Source organism: Cimex lectularius, unplaced genomic scaffold (genome assembly GCF_000648675.2).
Source record: "Cimex lectularius strain Harlan isolate CLEC.00 unplaced genomic scaffold, Clec_2.1 scaffold290, whole genome shotgun sequence".
Lineage (NCBI taxonomy): Eukaryota > Metazoa > Arthropoda > Insecta > Hemiptera > Cimicidae > Cimex > Cimex lectularius.
This window is the reverse complement of record NW_019394207.1, coordinates 363,232-389,832: the sequence shown is the minus strand read 5'-3', so window position 1 is coordinate 389,832 and position 26,601 is coordinate 363,232. Positions and strand designations below refer to the sequence as shown.

At 36.1% G+C, this 26,601-nt stretch overlaps 2 protein-coding genes across 6 annotated transcripts in view; one reads left to right on the top strand and one right to left on the bottom strand.

Annotated features, from left to right (window-relative positions):
- Positions 1-26,601, top strand: part of LOC106668550 (interferon-inducible double-stranded RNA-dependent protein kinase activator A-like) — a 35,342-nt gene that overhangs the window by 7,822 nt on the left and 919 nt on the right. For 2 of the 4 annotated variants that reach the window (XM_024230177.1, XM_024230179.1), the window contains exons 6-14: positions 1,404-1,466; positions 1,607-1,669; positions 15,495-15,634; positions 15,747-15,870; positions 16,763-16,932; positions 17,110-17,216; positions 22,765-22,932; positions 23,057-23,169; positions 26,372-26,376. In XM_024230177.1, coding sequence (XP_024085945.1) covers positions 1,404-1,466; positions 1,607-1,669; positions 15,495-15,634; positions 15,747-15,870; positions 16,763-16,932; positions 17,110-17,216; positions 22,765-22,932; positions 23,057-23,169; positions 26,372-26,376 — 953 coding nt within the window. Of the gene's footprint in view, positions 1-1,403; positions 1,467-1,606; positions 1,670-15,494; positions 15,635-15,746; positions 15,871-16,762; positions 16,933-17,109; positions 17,217-20,943; positions 21,361-22,304; positions 22,357-22,764; positions 22,933-23,056; positions 23,170-26,371; positions 26,377-26,601 lie in introns of those variants that run through there. The other 2 variants (XR_002910912.1, XM_024230178.1) reach the window with 2 other exon arrangements.
- The window catches only part of LOC106668551 (AN1-type zinc finger protein 2A-like), a 36,268-nt gene continuing 19,978 nt past the window's right edge, over positions 10,312-26,601 (bottom strand). Inside the window, exons 7-8 of one of the 2 annotated variants that reach the window (XR_002910913.1) lie at positions 11,219-12,286; positions 10,312-11,144 (exon numbers count right to left, since the gene is read on the bottom strand). The gene's annotated coding sequence lies outside the window, so the exon portion shown is untranslated. Of the gene's footprint in view, positions 12,287-26,601 lie in introns of both variants that reach the window. The other variant, XM_014397408.2, reaches the window with a different exon arrangement.

Here is a 26,601-nt window from a genome sequence, read left to right as displayed (position 1 = left end):
TGGATGGAGTCGGGCAGATCATTGATATAAATGGAAAAAAGGATAGGAGAGATGCTAGAACCTTGGGGCACCCCAGATTTTAGAGGGAGGAAGGAGGAGGTAAGACCATTGGGAAGGGAAACAGCTTGGTGGCGATTGGTAAGGTAGGAGTGGTACCAACGGATGGTGCTTGCGGAGAAGGAAAAAGATTCGAGTTTAGACAGGAGAGAAGAGTGAGGGACAGAATCGAAGGCTTTAGAAAAATCAAGAAGGACAAGTATAGTAACTTTCCGTTTGTCCATTGCTAAGTGGAGGTCACTGGTAATTTTTATTAGTGCTGATTGGGTGGAATATCCTTGGCGGAAGGCAGATTGGTGGGGGTTGAGAAGATGGGACTGTTCAAGGTGCCTGGAGACTTGTGCTTGGACTAATCTCTCTAGGGGCTTGGACAGGTTTGAGAGGATGGAAATGGGACGGTAGTCTGTAGGGGAGGATGGGTTGGGGGTTTTATTGACAGGGTGGACAAGGGCTTTTTGCCAGGCTGTCGGAAAAACGGAGTTTTGGAGTGAGTAGTTATAGATGTGAAGTAGAACAGGTAGTAATATTGGGAGGCAAAGTTTAAGAAAATGGATAGGGATGCCATCAACTCCAATGGCATTGGAGTGGGATTTGGTTATGGCCTCAAGGACTTCGGCTGGGGTTAGATAGGAGAAATAGAAGTTAGACGGACTGAATGAGGGTCCAGAGGGAGCGGGTATGGGGACAGGCATTGATGAAGAAGAGTTGGGCGAGACAAAGAGGGAGTTTAATTCTTCAGGGGAGACAGGATAGGAAGATGGTGAGTTGGGTGGGCGACATAAGCCAATGTTACGAAGGAGCTTCCATTTTGCTCTAGGATCAGGACTGGTGGAGAGTGCTTTGGCCCGACGGATATAGGATTGGGTTTTATTGCGAAGGGCTCGGAAGGAAGATGGCAAAACGTTCGAACTTCAAAGCGTCCTCACTTTTGTTCCACCTTTTCTCGCATGGTTTGTCCGCCATCTGACATGGCATGGATGGGCTATGTGTTATTTGTCGATCATGTCTTTTTAACATGATTCTGTTTTTAGACCTAGTACACAATTTTTCTTTTTATGACCATTTTCGCGACATGGAGGGTGAGTTTGGGTTAGGTTTAGGTTAGGTTTTCAATTGTGGGATAAAAATTGAGATTTGTTATGACGTAAAACGCGCAATTTTAAAATATGTACGTATCTCAGTTCAAACGCCAAGGGAAAGGACTGAGTCAGGTATATACAAACGATGCGCTTCAATGTTTACAACCGTAAATAGTATTTTAAATACGATAATCAATTCAATTTTAACGTTTAGATATTTCTTTATAGTTGATAGCCGTAAAAATGATATAAAAATTCGATTTTCAGTTTACCATCATCGATAAGCAGTGACTCAGGGATAGCAAAAGATGCGGTTATACATTCACAACCGTAAGTAATATTTTAAGATACTAAATAGATTTAAAATGGGCTCACATTATTTTTTTAAATTTGGATAAATTTTTGAATAAGATCAAATTATTGTTCATATTACACGCATATACATCAGCTCTTATGTCTACCTTTTCTAGTTCAATAACGTCGGAAAAACCTGACTTAAGGGTGTCATATGGTGCGGCGTATAATTTAAGAAGGTAAGTTGTCATTTAGATATAGTTGGAAATTTACTTTCTGTACATATTCATCTTCACAGCAACTCTTTTTGTTTTTTAAATGTCATAAAAAAATTACAATCATGTAATAATATGTAACACATTTTATTCTTTGGTGTGGCCGAATCGAAGCCGGGTTAGAAGATCTTTTCGGGGGTCTAGTGATGGATTTCTCATTTTTATTGTAAGTAGCTTGAGTCCTGTGCAGGCATTCACGCTTGCAAGCTTCCCAGAAGAACTACCTTAAGTGAAGGCACAAGTCACTGAATTGAAACCCATCCTGGGGAGTTCCAGATGAGGCTCTTGCCATTCTGTCTGTCTTTTCGTTCTCAATTATGCCAACGTTGCCAGAAATACCCTGGATGTCTGGATTTAGTATGTTCTTTAGTATGGTGAGTACTGAGAGTCGGAACATATTGAGATGACATAAACGATGTTAATGGTTTTGAGTATAGCTAGGAGTTCAGCAGTGAAACTAGAACAAAAATGGACTGGTTGAAACTGTATAGGTAACTCGAAATCAACAGACAACAGCAGATCCTGTAATCTTCAAACCGGGATCCTTTATAGCCGTCAGACATAGTAAACTTAGGATCAAAGAACCCTTACCAAAACTTACAAATTTTACAGTTAGAAGGGTAAAACTCAATGCAGTGATGAGGGACCAGTCACCGGCATCTTAGAAAACATTAGGGTATATTTAATAACCCAATTTGTTGGTTTTGCAATGAGGATGAAGAAACTGCCACCCGTATCTTTGAATGCGAAACTGCTCTAACCTAGCGTACCAAGAAGACCCGCAGCAATGACAGTCAATTCCTAGTTGAACAGTAAGGAACTATGAAAAGTATAATCTAGTTGGATGTAGTGCTTGACAAATGCAAAACCCTCATTTACTAGAATTCCACTTATCATCATCATCGGGAAAAGGTGCCTGAAGATCAGTCAGAACTCTTTTGTTTAATCACTACAGGATGTTCACCTGATAATCTCTTTTTTTAAGTTTTAGGGCCGGCAAATTACATTGGCCATCGCTAGTCCTTTCTTCATTGGCTTTACATTTCCTTTCTTATCTTTCTCGCGTATTAATCCTACTAATTTCTTTTTCTGTTTCTCCAGCTGAGTTTCGATATTTTATAAGGTAGCCAACTCACTCTTTTCTGTGTCTTGCTACTGCTACCCTCTCTGGTCCTCAGGCTGTCATTTGTGAATAAAAAAGACAAATAACAAACACAAATTACACAGAAACAAAGTAACAACTTGTACATCTGGTTAGCAAACCACACTACCCAAGAGTACTCGATGTTTCTCGGGGTAATTGGGGATAAACCCTTCCATTCACGCTAGCAAATTACATTCACACACCAGACTACATTCTCACTACCCCAGAGTACTCGATATTTCTCGGTTGATTGGGGATAAATCGCTTCATTCACACATTCATTAACTTTACCCCAGAGTACTTGATATTCCTCGGGTTAATTGGAGATAAGCTATCATTCACGCTAATAAATTACACACACATTCATTCACACTACCCAGAGTACTCGATATTCTTCGGGGCAATTGGGGATAAGCCCCTCCATTCCACGATCTGATAATGCTTTAGCATTTAGCAATCTCGGTCTGTTACTTTCAGTGCTGTAGGGTAGTTCAGAATCTTAATTAATCTTAAGAATTTCTTAATTCAATTATTTTTTTGGATTTGGATAGGGACGTAAAAGTGTTGCTAAGTAAAAGGTCTTTTAAACCCATGAAATCTAACAAGTAGGCAAAAGTTTCCTCTTTTTATTATGACAGAAAATAATCTTTTTGAAAATTCTACCAAATTAATTAAGGTTTTTAGTTGAGATAAAAAAGTCAATGGCATGAGCGGGATTCGAACCCACGATCTTCGGCTTGATACGCGCTGCTCTACCACTTGAGCTATCGTGAGCTTGAGATGGGAAGTTGGCGTCCGAGTGGATCGATTGTTTAACTTGTTAGATTCACCTTAATTAATTGTAATATATTAATTGGTCAAGCGGACCACGAAATTAGTGAATTCTACCAAATATTCAGCCATATGGCTATATTTAGTCTATTCCAAATACATAAGTAGTTAAATATGTAGTTAAACCATAAATATTCTGCCACCCTGCTTCATAATTGGTTAACCATGTGATTCCAACCTGTTTGTCTTGTCACGTATTCGCAGCTTAATTCTAATTCTTGCGCCAATCCGGCTTATTTTAGAGTTTATGAGCTTAATTCTAGCACTAGTCGACTGAGGTGCGTCGATTGAATAGGGAACAAGTAAAAAGACGTCAACAAATATTTTCCTTCCTTTTGGGTTTCTCTCCTTGTTTTGATGTTTTTTCATGTTTAATTCTTGCACCCATTCCGCTTGTTTTTATGTTGATGAGCTCAAATACAGTATCAATTGACTCGAGGGAGTCAATTCTATAAGAATAAAGTATAAGGACGACAAAAAATTGTTTTAATTTCTTTTAGGTGTGTCTTACCAATTTTGATGTTTTTCGAGCTTAACTATCGCGCCAATCTCTTATTTTTATGTTTATGTGCTTAATTCTAGTGCTAGCCGAAGGATGTGCGTCGATCCTATATGAATTGAGCATAAAGACAAAAAAAAGATAGTTTTAGTTTCTTTTAGATTTGTCTCGCTTATTTGATGTTTTTATAGTTTAATCCTTGCACCAATCTTGCTTATTTTGGAGTTTACAAGCTTAATTCTTGCGCCAATATGGCTTGTTTTAGAGTTTATGAGCTTAATAATACCACTAGTTGACTGAGGTGCGTCCTATACGAATCTAGTATAAAGACGACAAAAAAAATATAAAAAAAATACAAAATAAACAAATAAATAAAAATGAAATAGTTTTAGTTTCTTTTAGGTTTGTCTCGCTTATTTTAATGTTTTTCTAGTTTAATCTTTACACCAATCTAGTTTATTTTGGAGTTTACAAGCTTAATTCTTGCGCCAATCTAACTTATTTTAGAGTTTATGAGCTTAATTGCTGCACTAGTTGACTGAGGTCCGTCCTTATAAATCGAGTATAAAGACGACAAGAAAACAATTTTCTTTTCTTTTGGGTTTGTCAAATAGTATTCTCAGGAAAATCCCGGAATCAAGTAACCATGTCATCAACAAGTTCTGTGCCATTCTGTGCCGTAACTTTGCTATTCTTTAAAATCGATTTAAAATTGGTTGCGCCATCGTTTTTAGCGAAAAAATCCTTTAAAGCCAGTGCTGGCGATAACCGAGTAGTTTGCCGGTCCATAAAAAATTCAGAATTTTCAATCCAATTAATTTTTTATGGTAATTTTGTTTATTTATTATACATTTGGAAGTGTATATCGTTCACTTTAAAGCATGCCGGATTTGTTCGACTTTCGTCATTTCAACTAGAACCAGTTCCAATACAATTCAACCGTACAACTTCAAATACGCCAGTTTTTTTTATTTATTTACGTATACGACTTTAAATACTAGGAACGTGGAAACACCAAAATTTGAAAATCCGGCGGGCTTCCACCAGTTTGACGTCCTTTCAAACTGTTTCAACGTCCCGTTTCAACCATCGACTCGTTCGAACCATCGAAAGTCGTTAACTTTGTATTTTATCGTTATCACTTCCATTTGTTATGATTCATCTGGCTTCTTTTGAGAACGTACGGCTTCAGACGATTTCGTGTATTGGTGTAACGATTTTTTTAAAATTAATAGTAGCATGAAAATGTAAGTGAACTTTTCTACTATCAACATAATTATTATTTATGCTTGTGCTATCTAAGTGCCAGACTTCCCCTTGCCATTGTAACTAATGGCTCACAATTAAAAAAGAAAAATATCTTTTTGACTTATATATATATTATGCAGGGTGGGCGACCAAGACCCGACGGGTTAATGCCTGGATAGACTCGTGCCCCATCCCTAAAAGGTCAGGACTTGGTCGACTCACGTGTCATCCATAAATCTCTTGGACCTGTTCACAAACATCAAGATTTTGGACCATTTAATCTCGGGGAGTGATTTGGTGATGTCCTCTCCTTCAAAGATTTCAAGTCTAGACCTAGCATACCTATCACACTCTGCGAGGTAGTGCCTTGCTGTTTCTTCTTTTATTTCGCAAAAGGGGTCTGGTAGAATACCCCAAACTAGAATAGAGAGGTGTCGTCTCAGTGGGCAGTGGCCCGTCAGAATACCTATCAGCCTCCTAATTCCCTTCCTTGAGTTAGAGAATAGCCATTTCGATTCTGCTGGTTTAATCACCTTAACAATCTCTTTCGATTGCCTGTGTCCGGGGGATAAATTCCACTCCCTAAGGAATTGTTTCATGCCCCAGTTATTAATACTCTCTTTCACTGTACTCATAGAGAGAGGTAATGCCGGTTGTGGCCAGACAAACGCAGTATTAGAACCTTCTTTGGCTAGGCATTGCTTTTCATTGCCATGGTGTCCTTTATGTGCTGGTATCCAAACAAGGGCCTATTGATAGATCTATAGTTTCCTCCACCAGTCGTGAGGTTGACAAATCTTTTTGTAATGCCCTAAGACTAGCCTGACTGTCAGAAAAAATTCTAATATCTTTTCCCTTAATTTTATTTTCCATAAGTGTTCTACAACACACATTGATGGCCCAGATTTCTGCCTGAAAAACGGAGGTGTTATTGCCAAGATAGGAGGAGATGCTGATTCCTAATTTTGGTATGTAGATTCCTGCACCACTCCCTCTACCTTTGATAAGTGATCCATCTGTGTAGCAGTCTATGTTACAATGGTCAACATCCAGACTATTATTATAATCACAAGAAGTGACTACCTGAAAGTGGTTTTTCCCAGAAGGGGTTTTAATCTTTTTATCACTAACACTTAATAATTGACCCTTAACCTTACTCAATAGTTGTGAGATTGTTGAGTGACCTATGTTATTGCACTTATGATTCCAGCTGCCCTCGCTAATTAATCTGTAACAGCTGATTAGTGCTCTGGCCTTAACCTCAATGTGAAGAGGTGTGGTGTTGGTTATGATGGGGGGTGGGTGTAGTTGAAAATGCTCCTATCATCATCAAACAGCCTAGTCTTTTAAATAACTTTAATTTATTACTATTCCCTTTATTTTCTAGACCTTTCCACCATACTAAAGCTGCGATAAAGAATCTAGGTAGAATAATTGCAGTATATAACCATTTGGCTACCCATGGTTTGATTCCCCATGTTTTACCGACAATTCTCCTACATTGTACCATTGATATAGTGCCTTTCCTGTATATGTTATTACTATGACCTTTCCAATCAAGTTTCCTGTTAAGTGTCACACCAAGGAATTTGATGGAATCCACTAACTTTAATTCTATGCCCTGAAATTGAGGGTTTTTAAAATTACCTAATGTTCTTCTTCTGCTAAACATTATCATTTCTAGTTTAGCAGGATTAATTGATAAACCTTTGTCACAACACCAACCATAATGCAATCCCATGGCGTTTTCCATCAGTAGTGAAAGAGTCAGGGGATCCCTACCTGTGAGCATTATGGTACCATCATCTGAAAATAATTGACTGTAGAAACCTGAATTATTCAGAAATTCTATTAAGCTGTTTACTGTAATTAGCCATAAAAGAGGTGACAACAGCCTCCCTGTGGACAGCCTCCTTTGATATTAATTCTAAGTGTGTGGTGATTAATGACCGTTAATCGATAATTATTCAGAAATCGTGAGATGCAGTCTTTATTGAGATCATCTTGAAGATGATCTCAATAAAGATCGAAACGTTGGCACGATAAAGAAAATGTTTTTCTGAAACCTACATCACACCAGACCGCATCTCACGATTTCTGAATAATTATTAATTCTAAGAGTGCTACCACCTAAGCACATATTGACCATCCTTCCCTCCAAGTAGGTCTTCACCCATCTAGTAAGGTGATGATCAACATTTTAATTATCTAGTGCTGATGCAATGCAAGAAGTTTCAGCATAATCAAATGCCCCTTGGATATCGAAGAAGCAATCTAGTGTATATTCATTATTAAATAATGATTTCTCAATCCTGCTTATCAATGAATGCAAAGCAGTTTCCACTGATTTTCCTGGTAAATAGGCATGCTGATTGGGATGTATCATTGTATTAATTTCAAATCATGCCTAATATATCTATCTAAAATTTTCTCTATAATTTTTATGAAAATAGAAGATTACTTATAGGTCTATACGATTTAGGTAATTGATATGAGGCCTTACCTGGTTTGGGTAAGAAAATTACCCTTATTTCCTTCCAGCATTTTGGTATATGTTCCAATGGTGTATCCTGTTGAAGGAGGGCAGGGAATATTCCATCCACCCCGGCTGCCTTGTATTTCTTGAAGGAATGTGCCGCCCATTTGTAGGCCTCCCAGGAAATTACCTCATTAGCCTTATCCCAGTTTGGTGTTGGTAGTTCAACCTCGGCTGGGATAGTGGAAGAGTCTGACCTGGGGAAATGAATTCTAGCCATCAGGTTCAGGGTCTCCTTACAGGATGTGGTGTACACCCCATTATCATCCTGTAATAAACCTAAAGGATTAATATAATCCTTTTCCAGAAGTTTAAAAATACGAGAACTTTCCTTAATTGTTTCTGTTTCTAAACAAGTTCCTCCAGGCTTTACGCTTAGTTTTCCTTAACTCTTTTTTATAATCTTTCTTCGTGGAGAGATAATCCCTCCAGTACAGTTCAGAGTTCCACTGCAGGGCTTTTTTGTGTAATGCTTTGACCCTTTTCCTTAAACTAGCCAGATCTTTGTTCCACCAGTGATGTCAATTCTGGCGTAGTATTTTTTCAGGACACGCTTCTACATATGCAGAGTTTATGAACTGTATAATGATATTAGCAACCTGCTCCAGCTCTGTTACATTAGAAGGAGTAGGTATGCAACCTGTAATATTATTAATAATATTAGTATAGGTTTCCCAGTTGGTTAGTTTTGGATTCCTAAACCTTATTTTGTTACCTTCTCCTGAGATTTTAAAATCAATGATACAATGATCTGAGGAGATCTTACCTGGTGTCACCCTCCACTCTGTTACCCAATTAACTATTGGCAGAAATCCCTAACCATCCCTAATCAACGTTTGCAGCACAGTCATGTCCCTACCGATTTCGGCCGTGACAATCTTACTGTGCTGCATATTACTTTGTGACACCCTGAGAGGTCTCATGAATAATCCATGGTACTTACCTGAGGGTTTCGTCTTGGTTTGAACCTGTCCCTGAAGACAGGTTGAAACACGGATGTGGACCCAACCTTTCGAGAATTGGAGCGATCCTTATTGTGCTCAAGCCTGGATCGCCCTCCTCTCTTACCTCTTTTGCTTTTAAGTTTTAACCAGGGTGAATCCCTCGTCTTATCACCCTGTACCTTAGGGGGAGCAACCTTGTCTCTCTTTCACAGCGCTCCAAATTGGTGCTGCCGGTAAGGAAGGATTGCTCTCCATGTCTGTGTTGTCTCTAACTATTGCTTCTGATACTTTTCCACCCATTCGAGTGGAAAAGACACTCGTCAACAGCAGAAAACAACATTTGCCGTAGACACGCGGTTTACAGATGTGTAACTTCCTGTGTGGTTCACGGCCAAGTCCATCTTTTTGACTTAATGCCATTTTTTTTACAACTTTATTGGTAGTAGGATTAGAAAAGAGGTGGATGTAAGGCACCTGAGTAGTAGAACTATTGTGCTTTTCTAATTTTATAAATCACTGGCTAGCTTCAGGCTGTTAATCAACATCCATAGCCTTGCCACCAGTTCCTTAGTGTAGGATCCTAGTCGCAGCACCTACATAGACCCTCACAGAAGCATAAAACATTTTGTGCAATCTCTTCTTCTTCCTCGCAGTATCTGCACTGTTTTTTCTGTCAGTACTTCCTATCTTGTGCATGTGCCTCCTTAGGCGGCAGTGCCTGTCAGGAGTCCAACCAGTACCCTCCAGTAGTTTCTTTGTGAATCTTAAAGACAGCCCTTCTATGAATCTCTTTGTGTGTCTCATGCCTGTTTTTTTCCTACCAGGTTTTGGACTCAAGGACCCATTGTTGGATGTGTCCTTTTTTTGTTGGCTAGATGGTAAGACACTAGGGTTTGGGGCCTAGAGAATTCATATTGGCTTCTTTTTTTTTAGCCACCATGTCCATTTTTTCATTGCCTCTATTTCCCGAATAACCAGGGGTCCATGCCAGTTCATTGGTGTAACCGATTTCTGCCAGGGAGGCTAAGGCCTTAAGTCTATTGGAAAAAATGGCTATCTTCGTGGAATGTGTTCCTAGCCTTTTTATTTCAATGGCACAGTGTTTATTTGTAGTAACTTGTTTCTGGAATTTTCACTGTGGAACATACACTCAGTAAAGTCTCTGAATGTCTTCAGTGAAATAGAAGCAAACCTTAAAATTAAAATAATAATGGGCTAAATTAATTAACCCATATATGCCCACCAATGTTTTGGTAAAAACATATATATATAGCTTCTTTAGTGTCCTTGTAGTATTTAAAAAATTGTGGTTTTGAACAGTACTGTTTGCTTTTATAGTTATAACCTGCTTCAAAAAGTTCATGAAAATGTATTCAGCCCTTAGGTTGGACAAAAATAACTCACTGTTTTATAAAATTTTTATTTCTTTTGTTAGGTGATTACAAAAATATTATATGATAGGTAACTAGTAACTATTCGACTGAAAATTTGCAAAACATTTTTGTTGCAAGGCCAATGAACATTTTTCACATTTCATCATAGTATGGTAGTGGCAAAATTCACAGCAGATTGTTTGTGAGTCCAAAAATGTCCTAAGCTGTCATACCTGATTCCGCTTGAAGTCCAACTAGCCACGGTTGATGAAATGTTCCCTGTTCTGATCCTTGGAGTTGTGTTTTTTCCATTAACTCTCTTGCCACACTTCTTTTGAATTCCAAGAAATCTAATGACTGCTTACATCTTGCTCTTACTGATTTTTGGTGTAAGATCCATGCATTTTGTAAAGAAATGTCGATTCCCCATAGAAATATTGACTAACACCATTGTTTAGATCTTAGAGATATTCGGTATGTTGATACATTTTGATTCATGCGATCAGTTTCTCCCATGTTTTTGTTATAGGACCTAACCACATGGGGTTGGCTCACTTGAATTTTCTTATTTTTCTGTGGCTGAATATCTTGTTGCAAAATTGGTGGGGCTCACTGCTAAACAATTAGACAATAAGGAAACCATGGAGTTGCCATTCCATCGGCAGAGCAAAATGTTGCTATGCTTCTTTTCATAGTACACATCATAAAATCCCCTGGCTTTTTTTCCATAATAGATACATCCATTAGATTGCTATTTCCAATACTGTCAGTCCTATTTGTTCCAGTCAATGCAGTTGATCTCTTAGTGAATTCCTTTGCAGCACTCAAGGATGTGAAATAATTGTCAGTAAATACATGGTGAGGCTGAAAATTCATCATGATTTCAACAAACTATCAGAAAAATTAATAAAACACTACTACCCAATCCAAAATCTTACTTGTAAACATTTTCAGCACCCTTAGCACCTTGGTAAATTTAGAAGTTCACCAGATAGCCTTGTTTGAAGTTATGACACCTTGCCTTGTAGTAAAAACATATTGGCTTTCCCCTAATACATTGTTTTAGACCATGATGACCAAAGTATGGAATCATCGCTTCATCTATACTGAACTCTTGACTACCAAACTGCAAATTTCTTGAGAGAAAGTTTCAAGTGCTCCAAGTAAGGTCTCACTTTTGAAAGTTTATTGTTCTTCTTGAGTCTGTTAATATTCTTTGAATGGATATATCTCATAATTTATTCAAACCTGTTTCTATAAAGAGTTGAAGAAAATGCGGCATTATGCACATCAGGTTTCTCGTCCTAGTACATCCGCCTTCGTGGGACAATGCAGTATCCACTCAAAATCAAAATTCCCAAGAAAGCCTTAATTTCTTAAACCGAAAATTGGTAATTCCATTTTCCTTTTTGTACCGCATATATCACGGATTGTTTCACGATTTCTTTCTAGAAGTTATCATTGAAAAATAGCTTGAACAGTTTTAGTGGAGTCATCGGTCTACATGATTGGTTCAAAGGTGAGTTCGGAATTTCAAAAATTTGCAACCAATATTATAGAAAGGTAGATCATCTTTTACCCAAAAATTGTAAGATTTCACTCTTTTCTTCTAGAATTTTCCATTACTATCTTGGAGGTTAGATGCTTCTGTGTTAGCTTCAGTTTCTTCTGTGGACATTGTGATGTGGAAGTTATGTTGGGAGAATGAATTGCTGTGGGACTTGCGGAACTATACTCTAAAAGGGTGTTATGTTTCTCAACCAACCTTAATAAATCTCCCTCTTTGCTGCTCAAAACAAATTCACCATCTGCTAACAACTGATGCCCATTCAAATTATTTACAGTACCTCCCTCATCTTCATCGGCATTATCTTCATCGGTGTCGTAACTTGTTAGGGAGAGGGGCAATGTAAACGTTGATTTCATTTGCTTCTTTAAACTTTAAATTTTCTTTTTCTTCTAATTCTTGAAGTGCATTCAAGATTTCGTCCATAGTTCGGTAGATCCTATGAAAGAAAAAAATATGTATCTGCAAGTGCCCGGTGGTGCATAAAATGCAATTCATTTGAAAAAATTCTTAACTAAAACTAATGGAGATCATATTATCTTATTGATCTATTAGCAGTACATTAGAACAGTTAAAAATGAATTATAAATTTTAATTCAAAAGTTACTTCCTTTTTTTCCCCATACTTTGCTCAAGAAAAATAATAATATTAAGAAATTGAGAAATTGAAAGATGACTAGAGTTTAGACTAAAAGGAATCATAACATTAGAGGTCTAATGTTTAAGGTCCGCCCCCCTTTGTAGTAACTAGAATTATCAACACTAAACATTATTTTTCCAGGAAATAAAAGGGGGAAACCAGTGTTCGAAAGTAAACATTTCTTATGGTGCAATTTTGCACCACCCTGAAAAAATGGGTTAACAGCACAATGTCTTGCAGCTGTAAACTTTAGTCAACAACAAAAACCATATAACAGAAGATTCTTGTTATCTGTAGGGGATAGATACATACCAAGCATTTTCTTCTATTTGCATACCAGTCAGACACTCTGTATTGCATGTGCCTATTGTCAATTTATGAATATAAATTCATACACATTCGTACAAATCCTTTTTTCCCCCAATAAGAAAAATACAATGTACAGTAACATGCATACAATTTTTCCACAATTTACAGGAAATTTCCACAATTATACATTTTATACTTTTAATCATTACAGTGATTTACCTTAATGTAATTTACAATAACTTTTTTTAGGTCTGATATGCTGTCAAAAGAACAGTCAAAACGTAACAAATTCCCTTCTGTCATTAAACAGTTACAAGGGCTATGTTTCATATAGTTTGTTATAGCCATATTTGTATACAATGAATACAGTTGCTCATATTGAGCCTAGGAACATTAAAGTTTATACATTCTAACTATTAAGGACTATTAACCATTCACTAATTTATGCAAAAATAACATATCTAGGTACATTCTTCTGTTTTCAAGTGACATTATCTTTAGAATTGGGGGTATTCATTACATGTTCAATGGGAAGTTTAGGGGAGAAAGGAGGATGTGTGTGTCCATTAGGAATGGTACATGCTCGAAGGCAGGATGGTATTATAGGAAAAGGATTCCAGTTTGAACAGGATTGATGAATGATTGATGGAATTAAAGGCTTTGGTAAAATCAAGGAGAATTAGTATGCTATTTTTTGTTGTCCCATTGCGATATGTAGGTCCCTAGTAATTTTAACTATGAAGTTCCCAGAGATTCCTCTCAGGAGGATCTGCAACTCCAACTTTCGGCCAATAAGCAGTACACCGATGGAAATGTGAGGGAAAAAAATGATAAGCAACTTAGAAATGCAAAGGAAAACTTGCATTGATAAAATAAAGTTTATTAAATTGTTCTGTAAATACAATTAATCAAAGTTTCAAGTTGAGATAAAAAAGTCAGTCGAACCCACGACCTTCAGCTTGATACGTCGCTACTCTACCACTTTTTTATCTCAACCTAAAACCTTGATTAATTGTATGATATTAATTGGTCAAGCGGATCACGAAAAATAGTGAACGTTCTGTAAATATTTTAACTGTGCTTGTTCTTCACTGTGGCATGGAATATCAAGTCTGCTGGATTCTTCTGTGGGGTAAAGCATTCTATGACAAAAGGATTTGCTTTTTGTTACTTATGACATTTGGCTTAAGGAAAGATTCAAGCTCATTTGACTCAAGAAAGTTGATTCTAACGGAAACTAGTATAAATACATCCCTTAAACAATAAAAATTAAAAAAAAAATGTTTTAGTTTGATATTGTGGTCGTCTAGCTTTGTTAAGGATTATGAACTTAACTCTTGCTCCAATCAACTCATTAGATTCAATCCATAGTATGTTTTAATGTATTAATACATTTAAAAAATTGTTTTAGTTTGTTTTTGTTTGTCTAGCTTATTTTTTGATTTATAATCTTAATTCTTTCACTAATCAACTCAAGAGAATCGATCCATAGGAAAATGAGTATTAAATACATTCAAAAAATTGTTTTAGTTTGATTTTGTGGTTGTCTTGTTTATTTTAAGTTTTACTAGCTTAATTCTTGTGCTAATTACCTGAAAAGCATTGATTCCGTAGGAAATGAGTATAACTATGGTTGGAATACATTCAAGGTAAGGTTGTTTATGAGTCTAGTAAAATGTAAAAATTGTATAAATTAAACATTGTTTTCATTAGCATAAAAACGACAAGTGTGTTTCATTCAGGCTGGGGTGTCCATTGTCGTTAGGTCATATCGACCTGGGGTTCCAGTGTTTTCACATTGAAAAAGCCCTTTTGAAAGTACATTTTAATCAACTCCAGGGTCTCCGAAATTCAAAACTGGGACTTTCTTGTAATGAGTCGCTGTGTTGACCATTCAGCTGTTAGAGTTGATGATAGATTTTGGTCTGAAGGTGAATTTATGTTGAACTGGCACAGGGTTACTATTGGGTCTGTCTCCACTTGCTGGTTTTTTGTTATTCAAATGCATTTTGGCTTTGCGCGTGAGAACTCTTCCGCACTGAAAAGGCACAATGCCAAAATGCGTTTGAATAACTGAAAAACCAGCGAATGGAAATAGACCCAGTAAGTGATCCTGTGCCAGTTCAACATGTATTCAACTGTTGTTGCCACCAATGCTGAAGAAGTACAAAATCTAGACTTTATTGATCACAATTTTACTAAGTCCAATTGACTTGCAAAATAGCAAACACATTTTCTTTCTTGATTTCTTGTGTCCAAAAAAATTGTATGCTTTAATTCTAGAAATGATGAATGGTGGAGTGTGTGCGGTGTTCAATCCTAAAAGTTAAAAAGGATGTTCAGTCCTAGTAGTTAAAATGGATTGTTTCAATTCTTGTTATTACTTTTACTTTCTAGGGTTGATTTAATTGAAAGTTGAAATAATTAGGCTTTATGTAATAATGTGAGTTAACGACTTCTTTTGAAGTTATTTTTATTTCAGGCCATCACTTCACCCACTTAACACTCCTGGACGCCCTCCAAATGGGTAGTACATTAAAATATATATAAATAATATTGATATTATTATTATTTATATTAAGAACATTTATTTGCCAGTACTTTCTGTAGCTATATGTTATCCTTTTACTTAAAACTAACAAAAGTAAAGCTGTACAAATAAATAATTTTTTTGTTTTAATAATTGTTTTTATTTTAGGAACAGTAAAACACCTGTGACTTTGCTTCAGGAACTTCTTTTAAAAAGGCATGTTGTACCAAATTTTGAATTGATTCACAACGGTGTTGGTACGCACCAGCCTACATTTAAATTTCAAGTCAGTGCAATCGGAAAAATAGGTAATGTTTATCTTAGTTTGCCTCATCTCACAATTTGTCTAATATTTAATCAACTAATTCATTAATAAAAATTGTGAATACAAATCATTGTAAATGAAATGATTTCCCATAGCATTTGGAAATGGAAAATCAAAAAAAGAAGCTAAACATGATGCTGCTCGTAATTTCCTTCTAATACTTAAATCAGAGGATTCAGAATTACAACATCTAGTGGAAGAAAGTGTCGTGGATGAAGTGTAAGTATATTTTGGAATACTTTCTGTTTTGAAGTATTGAAAATACTTTTATTTTAAAGATAGTCTAGAGAAATAATACTTATAAGGCGAGGCTACGGATGTGGGATGACTGATTTAAATAAAACTTTTTTGTGATAGGTCAAAAATATTATCCACATGTCCAAGCCCCAATTGGCCCTAAGCGCTGAGAAAAAAAAAATATATTGTAGTCCAAAAAACTAGGTAGAAATTTTTGTGAAAATCAATAATGAATTTCTATACTTACTCCACTGATAAGGAAAATTTTATAGAGTTTTAGAACTCTAAAAACTACCTGTACTGGCATAAATTTGGCCTCTGAAATAAATTATAATGGATGGTATAAAATAACAGTTTGGGGAATTTTTGGTTTTTTTTAACCTTATTTTTCTCACATACATAAAATATAAACCTTGTTGACTAGGGCTGAAAAAAGAGAAATTATGCTTTCTAAGAGCTGAAATAATTGACATAACACTCAAAAATTTCTTAATAATGTCATAATATGTTATCAGTGAAATCCCAAAACCGCAGCCTCCCCTTGTTAGTAATTTTTAGAATTCTTTCAGTTTTCCATATAAAAAATATATAAATATGTACATGACAAAAATAATTAATTATAATTTTTTAGTAGTAAAAAAATTATTAATTTACTTATGAATAAAGCATGCACAGGTAATTTTTTACACTATAAAGTGTTTTTTTTTAAAATGTAGTCTTCAAACTATGATAAAATGGCTTTTACATTTATATGTTAAACAAGTTAAAACACATTTGTATATTCTTATAATATGTAAAACTTTTTTTTTGGTACTGTTTTCCTGTTGTAAAAATAAAATTATTAGAATGGTATACAAATATTTATTTGTGTTAGGCGGCATCCATATGCAGAAATAATCAAAGATAATGCTGTTGGAAGTCTGCAGGAATTTTGTTCAGACAAATTGTTGCGCATGCCAGTGTACGCACTAACACGAGATGAAGGATTACCTCATGATAAGATATTTTGCATATCTTGTTCTGTTTCTTCCTTCAAAACTGAAGGTATGTTGTAGTTTCATTATTGCACATACAATACTCCTTTTTTTCTTTTAAAAATTAACAGAATAGGATAAATGACCATAATACAGTTGTGTATTTAGTCAAAATCTTATCGACACAAGTAATTCAGTATTTTCAGTCATTCACATGTTCAGGTATTTTAAATGATGATATTTTTAGGACTAGCTAAGACCAAAAAGCAAGCAAAGCAGTTGGCTGCTCAAGCCATGCTTGAAAAATTGAAAGATTGCCTACAAGAAGTTCCTGCCTTGGAAAAAAATAATGAGGTATATATAAAAAATCCTTCTGATACTAGTTTTATGTGCAATAGTTTTCAGTTTAAGAATAGGATATATCTGAGTAGTAGAAAGTAGCTTTCAGTAAATATGTCCATAGCTCAAAGTGCCTGTTTTTTACTACCTCACTAACTAATCTACCTAATAACCTAATTTACGTAATAGCCTAACTTAAAAAAAATGTGTGGTGATTAGTGACCGTTAATCGATAATTATCCAGAAATCGTGAGATGCGGTCTGGTGTGATGTAGGTTTCAGAAAAACATTTTTTTTATCGTGCTAACATTCGATCTTTATTGAGATCATCTTCAGGGCCTGGGATTTACAAACATTGTTTACATTTAACAAGTACATTTAGGATGTGGAAAATTGAATTTATACAATGCAAAATATATTTTTTATATTCAGTTGAGAGTGCCAATGAAATTTTGCTGTTTTATGTTTATATACGTTGGATTTTGAAGGGGTGGGGAAGGAAGTCGGTATAGAAAAAAAGACATTTTTGTATAAGGCGTCGGCTTCTTTGAGGTTAAAAGAGCCGACGAAGGGAAACAATGTGTTGGTAATGGTTCGGCCAGATTATCCTTTCAGGATTACATAGAAAGGGATAAATAGGAAAAGGAAAGCTAAATAGTTGGACAATTAGACTATGAAAAGTATTTGATGTGTGGAATGTAATGTAATGATGTATGTATGTTATCTATATTGAATTTGATTAATGATATTGGCATAGCTGCGACTGAGTTTACATGTATCTGTTCTGTAATTGATGCTGTGTTTATCTCGGTTGATATAAACCATTTCTAAAAAATTACGTTTATGTTTGTTTTGTTCTGTATGTAATATTTTGGGATTTTTGAAGTCGAAATTGTGTTGGTGTTCAAAATGATGGGTAGCGAGTGCTGTAGGATTATGCTTGGGTTTTTTGGAATCATACATATGTGGACAAGAGAGTAAAGCAACATATTCCTGTTTATTTCGTTGTGGGGGTGGGTAGATTTTCTTACTTCAAACGTTTTTACGTCCGTTTTGAACCGAAATAGATGGGAAAGTAGTCAAAAAAATTTCTGAGTTACCCATCGCTTTTCCTCTTATATCTTGTCGACGGCTCGGTCGATTTTCTTACATCTAACGTTTTTATGTCCGTTTTGAACCGATCTAGATGGATAAGTAGTCAAAATAATTTCCTGAGTTACTCTCCCATTTTCCCCTTATATCTCTAGTAAGTGGTAAAAAAAATTATTATCAATTATTTATTTAGAAATCGATTAACAGTCACTAATTACCACACATTATCAATTATCCTCTGGTTTTTCTCTTACATCTCATAGAAGGCTAGGTCGTTTTTATTATATATATCCAACGTTGTTACGTCGGTTTTGAACCATACTATATGTGAAACTGGTCGAAAATGTTTTCTGACTTATCCTCCCCTTTTTCCTTTATAAATTCACATTTTTTCACAAACAGAAGTAAAAACGTTTGAAGTAAGAAAATCGACGAGATGTCCACGAGGTATAAGACGAAAAGTGATGGGTAACTCAAGAAATTTTTTGACTACTTTCCCATCTAATTCGGTTCAAAACGGACATAAAAACGTTTTAAGTAAGAAAATCGACCGAGCCATCCACGAGATAGAAGACGAAAGGCGATGGGTAACTCAAGAATTTGTATTGTCGACTTTCCCATCTAGTTTAGGTCAAAACGGATGTACAAATGTTGGACGTAAGAAAATCGACCGAGCTGTCCACGAGGTATAAGACGAAAAGCGACGGGTAGCTCAGAAATTTTTTTTGACTACTTTCCCATCTAATTCTGTTCAAAACGGATGTAAAAATGTTGGACATATGAAAATCGACCGAGCCGTCCACGAGGTATAAGACGAAAAGTGATGGGTAACTCAGAAATTTGTTTACTACTTTCCCATCTAATTCGGTTCGACGGACGTAAAAACGTTTGAAGTAACAAAATCGACCGAGCCATCAACGAGATATAAGAGGAAAAGGGTAGAGTAACTCAGGATATTTTTTTGTCTACTTACCCATCTGGTTCAGTTGAAAACTGGCGTAAAAAGTATGGAAGCAAGAAAATCGACCGAGCCGTCCATGGGATATAGGAGGAAAAGCGATGGGTAACTCAGAAAATTGTTTTGACTTCTTTCCCATCGAATTCGGTTCAAAACGGACGTAAAAACGTTGGACGTAAGAAAATCGACCGAGCCATACACAAGATATAAGAGGAAAAGCAATGGGTAATTCAGGAAATTTCCATCTAGTTCGGTTAGGAAAAGCGGTGGATAACTGATATTTTTTTTCTCAAAATTCCATATCCTTAAAACGAAAATTCTAGTTCAATAAAAAAATGTTAAGTGACTTTTTAATGTCAAAATTACTGCACCCCCTTATTTTATTATGATTTATTAATGAAGTTTTATCAATTTATAAATATTAATTATCATTAATTATTTAAATTAAATATTACTGGGCGTTTGAAAATAATAGAATGCCAAATATGGTTTGAAAGTCAAAGAGGGGGGGGGTCTGAGTTGAGAAGTCACATTATATATTGTTGAAAAGAGGAACTTTTTTTCTACAAAATAAGCCTTATTTGAAAACAACATAACATAAAATTGTTTACATAGTATTAAACAGCTATTTAAGAACAGTAGAATAAAAAATATATAGATAACAAAAAATTGGCTAAAAATGTATTACAACTCATGAAGTTAAGGATGTTTCCATCTTTTTCTCTCTCTTTTTTTCGAAAGAACAGATATTCAGTATTTCATTACGGATTTGACTGACAACATATCGAAATCAAATTCCAATCAGCCTTTTTCAGGGCTTAGTAATCAATAATTTTACGAGTAATTCTATCTATAAACTTTTTTTTTTGCCTTATGATCTATGCATATTAGCCATGGTGACGAATTCTTATATATGTGTTCAAATTGGGGGGGGGGGTTATCGTGAAAAAAGGGCCAGAGGCGACGGTAGGAATCGAACCCACGACCGCGGCGTGAGAGTCTCTCATGCTAACCACTCGGCTACCGCGGTCCCCCAGGGCTAAACTTAAGCTGCTTTAATCAACCTTTTATTATTATTTATTAGCTATTAAAAAATCAGCCCTTCTCAGGGCTAAGCCTGACTAAAATTGAAGTAACCTGTTGATGGCAACTGTCTATTTAGTGCATTGTTGTGCATTTACATAGGGGAAGATTATTTTATGAAAGCGTTAGGCTATGAATCGCTGGCGATATTGTTTCCGAGTGGAAATGTTATTAAATTTCATTGTAGGCTTAAATCTAAGATCATTAAATGTGAGTATGAATATTTCAAGTGAATGAAAGTTAACAGTAACCATGGTGGCCTCGTCGAATTGGTTGCTGCCATATGGACCAACAGGACATTAAACATTCAGGTTACTGTAAAATTTAGTTGAAGACTGCATGTAAAATGAAACAGGCCTGCCAAAAATCGAGATGTGCAGAAGTTTTTAGTTTAAGCTTATTTATTGGGTTGTCTGGAAAATAATGCAGGTTTATGGTTATAAAATCAAAACAATTAAATAAATTATTGGAAACATTTTTTATTAATTAAAATACCCTCCATCACTCTGTCACTTTTCCCAATGTGATGGCAACTTCCCTACACCCTCTAGTAGTGCATTCAACTTTTCCCAATGTACCACAGCTACTGATTTTTGCGGGATGTTACAGATAAAACTCATCAGAACAAGAATAACAGAAAGGATGCGTGGAAGGAAATTAGCACCAGAATGGGACTGTTGGAACTCTTGAAGCGAAAATGAAAAAACTCTAAGGGGGTTTGTCAACTAAATAATTCTTTGATCTCCCAACAGTGTTTTCTTCCCCCCTTTTTTTATTTAACATTAACAGTTATAAACTGCATACTTGCCTCACCTTGTTTCACCTCGTGGAAATGGTTAACCTGAGACGGCATGTCCTATTGTCTTAAGATTGTCAGTGATGGTTGTAGAACATGATTATCAAGGGAAGAAATCCTTCCACAAACTTTGTCTTCAAGGCTAAAGTCTCCCTCTCGAAATCACTGCCATTACCCCCAGACTTCATTAATGTTTCTGGTCATTTGGGCATCGTTCTGACGAGTTTAAACTTGTAAAACAAAATTACATGAAAATCATACATTGAAGCTTTTTAACTTTTCCAATTGTCTTAAGGTTGTCAGCGACAGTAGATTTGCTAACTGAAAGATTCTCTGCGTGGTCAAGAATAGTTGTTCTGGAATTTTTATTGACTAAAGTTCGTAGAACATGATCATCTAGGGAAGAAATTTTCTCCACAAACTTTTTTATCTTCAAGGCTAAAGTCTTCCTCTCAAAATTTTATAAAACATCTCGGAATGGTGCTCTCACTTACACTGCCATCTCCCCAGACTTCATTAATGTTTCTGGCCATTTAGACATCGTTCTGACAGAGTTTAAACTCGTAAAACAAAATTACATGAAAATCATACGTTGACATCTTAGTAAAGTCTGTGTTTACGCCAGGAAAATTAATAATTTCTACATTTTCATAATTCTTGTGGCTTTTGAAGGCTTGTGCTTATGGCCTATCTCGTGGGGGAGGGGTGTTTTGGCTTGGCTGGGTCGGGCATTTTTTGGGGCTGGAGAGGGGCCGCAGGCAAGGTAGTAGGCATTCAGGGCTTGACCATGCCAATATCTCTGCACCTTTTTTTTTCTCTTTCTCTCAACTCTTGCTATTTCTCTCATCGTCATCCCTCGACACTTGTCCCTTGGCTTCAACGACAATTTACCAACAGGAGCAGGTGTGGATTCGGGCCCGAACTCCAACATCCAGCCCATTGCCATCGAGCAGTAGCCAGAAGGTGAGTGTCCCGCATGCGATTTTTTCCTTCTCTGCTTTCCTCCATAAGTCGATTCCCCACAATTAATTTTTTTTTTTTTCATTAGGTTTCATTTACTCTTTCTTTATTTTATTTTCAGTTCACATTTTCTGCAGTAGACGTAACTTTTATCTTGTATTTTTCTAATTTTATTTATTCAATTAAATAATTTATTTTATTTTCTTTCATTCAGGCAAGCTGCCGAAACAGGCTGAATTATTCCAAAGTAATGAAATGCTACTGAGGTAAACAAACGTTCTTGTTTGAAAGATGATTAAAAAGTGATGACATTTGTACAAAACAATAATCCATCAAATGTAAATAGTTTATTATATAGAGGGGGGAAATACAATATGAAAACCTGCATTATTTTCCTTACAACCCAATATTTGGAGTTGCTCTTTTTGACTTATTTAAAAAAATATAATATGAAACTAGCGGGGACTCCCTCTGTTTGCTAACCCCAGGGCTGCCCCACGGCAGCTAGCACCTGCTAGCTTTTGCACGAGGGGATGAAAAGGCAATGAAAAAAAGGGAGCAGCGGTGGCCCGGGGGCCAGCGAACAGGAAGCATATTATATAATATTATTAATAAAATTTAATAATTATTTTATTAATAGTTGTTTATTAATAAAAGACATTTTACTTTTCCAGCTAGAGAATATCAATAAATTGAATGCGCTTGTAATTGAGAAGTTGAAAGAAAAAACACACCACCGATGTACAAATACAGGCCAAGTAGGCCTTCAACTAGGTGATTTGTATAACTCCTTAATTCAATATACAGAAACTAAACCATCTCCTGCATTAGATAAAGTAAAGGTAATTTTACAATGATTGATATTGTATCAAAAATATAAATGTAATTATTTTAATCTAATAAATTAAATATCTTATTCCTATATTTGTTAGTTACCAGTAACAATTATGTATTATTCTTTATCAGAATTTGCCAGAAGAATTTTTTTGGAATGTAGAAAAACCATCAGAGCTTTTCAACGAAATAGTAAATGAACTTGGCCTTCAGGAAAATATTACTTGGATTGAAACATCCCACAANCCCTATACTATATACTATATATGTAACCCTATACTATTATACACTATATAAATTATGTACCCAATGTTAGATATTGCATCGCAGTTAGACTAGTTATAATGTGTAAATTCTTTCTAGGTTAGGGTATTGAAGTTGAGGCCTAAAATATACCTGACATTTTTAATTAATTACTATTGTTAGGTAACTAAAACAAATTTAACCATTTTTTGTGATGTACATGCTAGTTTTTGGTTTATGTTGGATGATAATTATTAGAGGTCTCAAAATATATGTAAAGAATGAAGGTCAAATATCGAGCACTGCAACACTCTACTTCCCTTAAAACTACTCCTTTGTTCCCTGAACTACCCAACCCCCAACCTGCGTCCTCGCTGAAAACCCCTATCAATTTGTCCCAAAAGAGAAGAACTACCTCCCCCCAGTGAAAACTTAGCTCAAAAACAAAAGAGGCTTTACACCCACACGAGGACTGACGTACCAAACAAGATTCCCTAGAGTACCAAGGATGCCATGGTTTCAAGGGTGTAGGGCCTCTAAAAAAAAATTATATGACCTTAGTTCGCATCCGGATGGATCATGGATTATGGGGTGCTCAAAGGATAGGTATGAAAGAGTCCCCAAACTGTGTAAGGATGATTTGATACATGTGCTGATTGGAATGTCCTGAATATGAAGATAGAAGGAAGGACTGGATAGATAGAGTTTACTCTTTGCTGGGAATTGCTGGGCATACTAATCTGGAATCTCTTACAGTAGAGGGTAGACAAGATGCATACCAAAGTTTGAGCATGTCAGAGATGCCGAAATTGAGATTTGAAAAAGAGTAGGTCTGTGCAGGGTCTAGTAATCGGGGGTGTGTGTGGTGGCATCGCACTCTGGCATTGCATGCAGTGTGTTGCTCGTGGCCGTTCCTCAGTAGCTGACTCCATCAAGCATCTAGAAGTTATCTAGCAATCTGGGTAATGGGAATACCCAAACAAAAACAAAAAAATCACTACTTGAGTGAATGGTATTTAATTTTTTAATATGAAATGATATATTTAAGAATGAATGAGACTATGGCACGATGGATGTGTTTAGGTTAAAAACTGCAGTCGACAGCCCCAGGAGTTTTAACTTAGCAGTAGGATGGATTTTGTGTTAGTCTGACCCTGGACTGCCAAATCACCAAAGTCAAAGGGTAGGTTAGGTAGTGAAATAAGTATATTTCACTACCTAACCTACCCTTTTAGCTTTGACTTGATGAACTTGGATGAGTTGAGAATAACAGTTAGTTTACCTAGTTCGTTTGAGTGTAATGTGGGATCTCCTAAGGAGTAATCTGGCATTGGGACATATACCAAAATGCAGGAAGGGAATAAGGGTAATTTTCTTACCCAAACCAGGTAAGGCCTCATATCAATTACCTAAATCGTATAGACCTATAAGTATATCTTATATTTTCATAAAAATAATAGAGAAAATTTTAGATAAATACATTAGACATGATTGTGGAATTAATACAATGATACATCCCAATCAGCATGCCTATTTACCAGGAAAATCAGTGGAAACTGCTTTGCATTCATTGATAAGCAGGATTGAGAAATCATTATGTAATAATGAATATACACTAGGCTGCTTCTTCGATATCCAAGGGGCATTTGATAATGCTGATACTTCTTGCATTACATCAGCACTAGATAATTAAAATGTTGATCATCACCTTACTAGATGGGTGAAGACCTACTTGGAGGGAAGGATAGTCAATATGTGTTTAGGTGGTAGCACTCTTAGAATTAATGTCAAAGGAGGCTGTCCACAGGGAGGCTGCTTGTCACCTCTTTTACGGTTAATTACAGTAAACAATTTAATAGAACTTCTGAATAATTCAGGTTTCTACAGTCAATTATTTTCAGATGATGGTACTATAATGCTCACAGGTAAGGATCCCCTGACTCTTTCACTACTGATGGAAAATGCCATGGGATTGCTATATGAGTGGTGTTGTGATAAAGGTTTATCAATTAATACAGCTAAACTGGAATTGATAATGTTTAGTAGGAGAAGAACATTAGGTAATTTTAAAAACCCTCAATTTCAGGGATTCAATCAAATTCCTTGGTGTGACATTTGACGGAAACTTGATTGGAAAGGTCACATTAATAACATATACAGGAAAGGCACAATATCTATGGTACAATGTAGGAGAATTGTCGGTAAAACATGGGGTCTCAAACCACGGGTAGCCAAAGGCTATATACTGCAATTATTCTACCTAGATTATTGTTCACAACTTTAATATGGTGGAAAGGTCTAGAAAATAAAGGGAATAGTAATAAATTAAAGTCATTTCAAAGACTAGGCTGTTTGATGATGACAGGAGCATTTTCAACTACACCCACCCTAGGACTTGAAATCTTAACCAATACCACACCTCTACACATTGAGGCTAAGGTCAGAGCACTAATCAGCTGCTGCAGATTAATTAGCGAAGGCAGCTGGAATCATAAGAGCAATAACATAGGCTACTCGAAAATCTTACAACTATTGAGTAAGGTTAACGGCCAATTATTAAGCGTTAGTGATAAAAAGGGTAAAACCCCTTAGGGGAAAAAGTACTTTCAGGTAGTCACCCCTTGTGAATATAATTATAGAGTGGATGATGACCATCGCATCATAGACTGCTGTACAGATGGTTCACTTATCAAAGGTAAAGGGAGTGGTGCAGGAATCTACATACCTAAATTAGGAATCTCCTCCCCTCTTGGCAATAACACCTCCGTTTTTCAGGCGGAAATCTGGGCCATTAATGTGTGTTGTAGAATAACTTATAGAAAATAAAATTAAGGGAAAAGATATTAGAATTTTTTCTGACAGTCAGGCTAGTCTTAGGTCATTCCAAAAAGATTTTACAACATCTAGACTGGTAGAGGAAACTATAGATCTTATCAATAGGATCTCTTCCAGGTTTGAGAACAAGGTGACCCTTATTTGGATACTAGCACATAAAGGACACCATGGCAATGAAGAGGCGGATAGCCTAGCCAAAGAAGTCTCTAATACTGCGTCGGGTCACAACCGGTATTACCTCACTCTATGAGCACAGCGAAAGAGAGTATCAATAACTGGGTCATGAAACAATTCCTTAGGGAGTGGAATTTATCCCCCGGACACAGGCAATGGAAAGAGTTTGTTAAGGTGATTAAACCAGCAGAATCGAACTGGCTATTCTATAACTCAAGGAAGGGAATTAGGAGGCTGATAGGTATTCTGACGGGCCACTGCCCACTGAGAAGACACCTCTCTATTCTAGTTTGGGGTATTCTACCAGACCCCTTTTGCGAAATAAAAGAAGAAATGGCAAGGCACTACCTCGCAGAGTGTGATAGGTATGCTAGGTCTAGATTTGAAATCTTTGAAGGAGAGGACATCCCCAAGATTAAATGGTC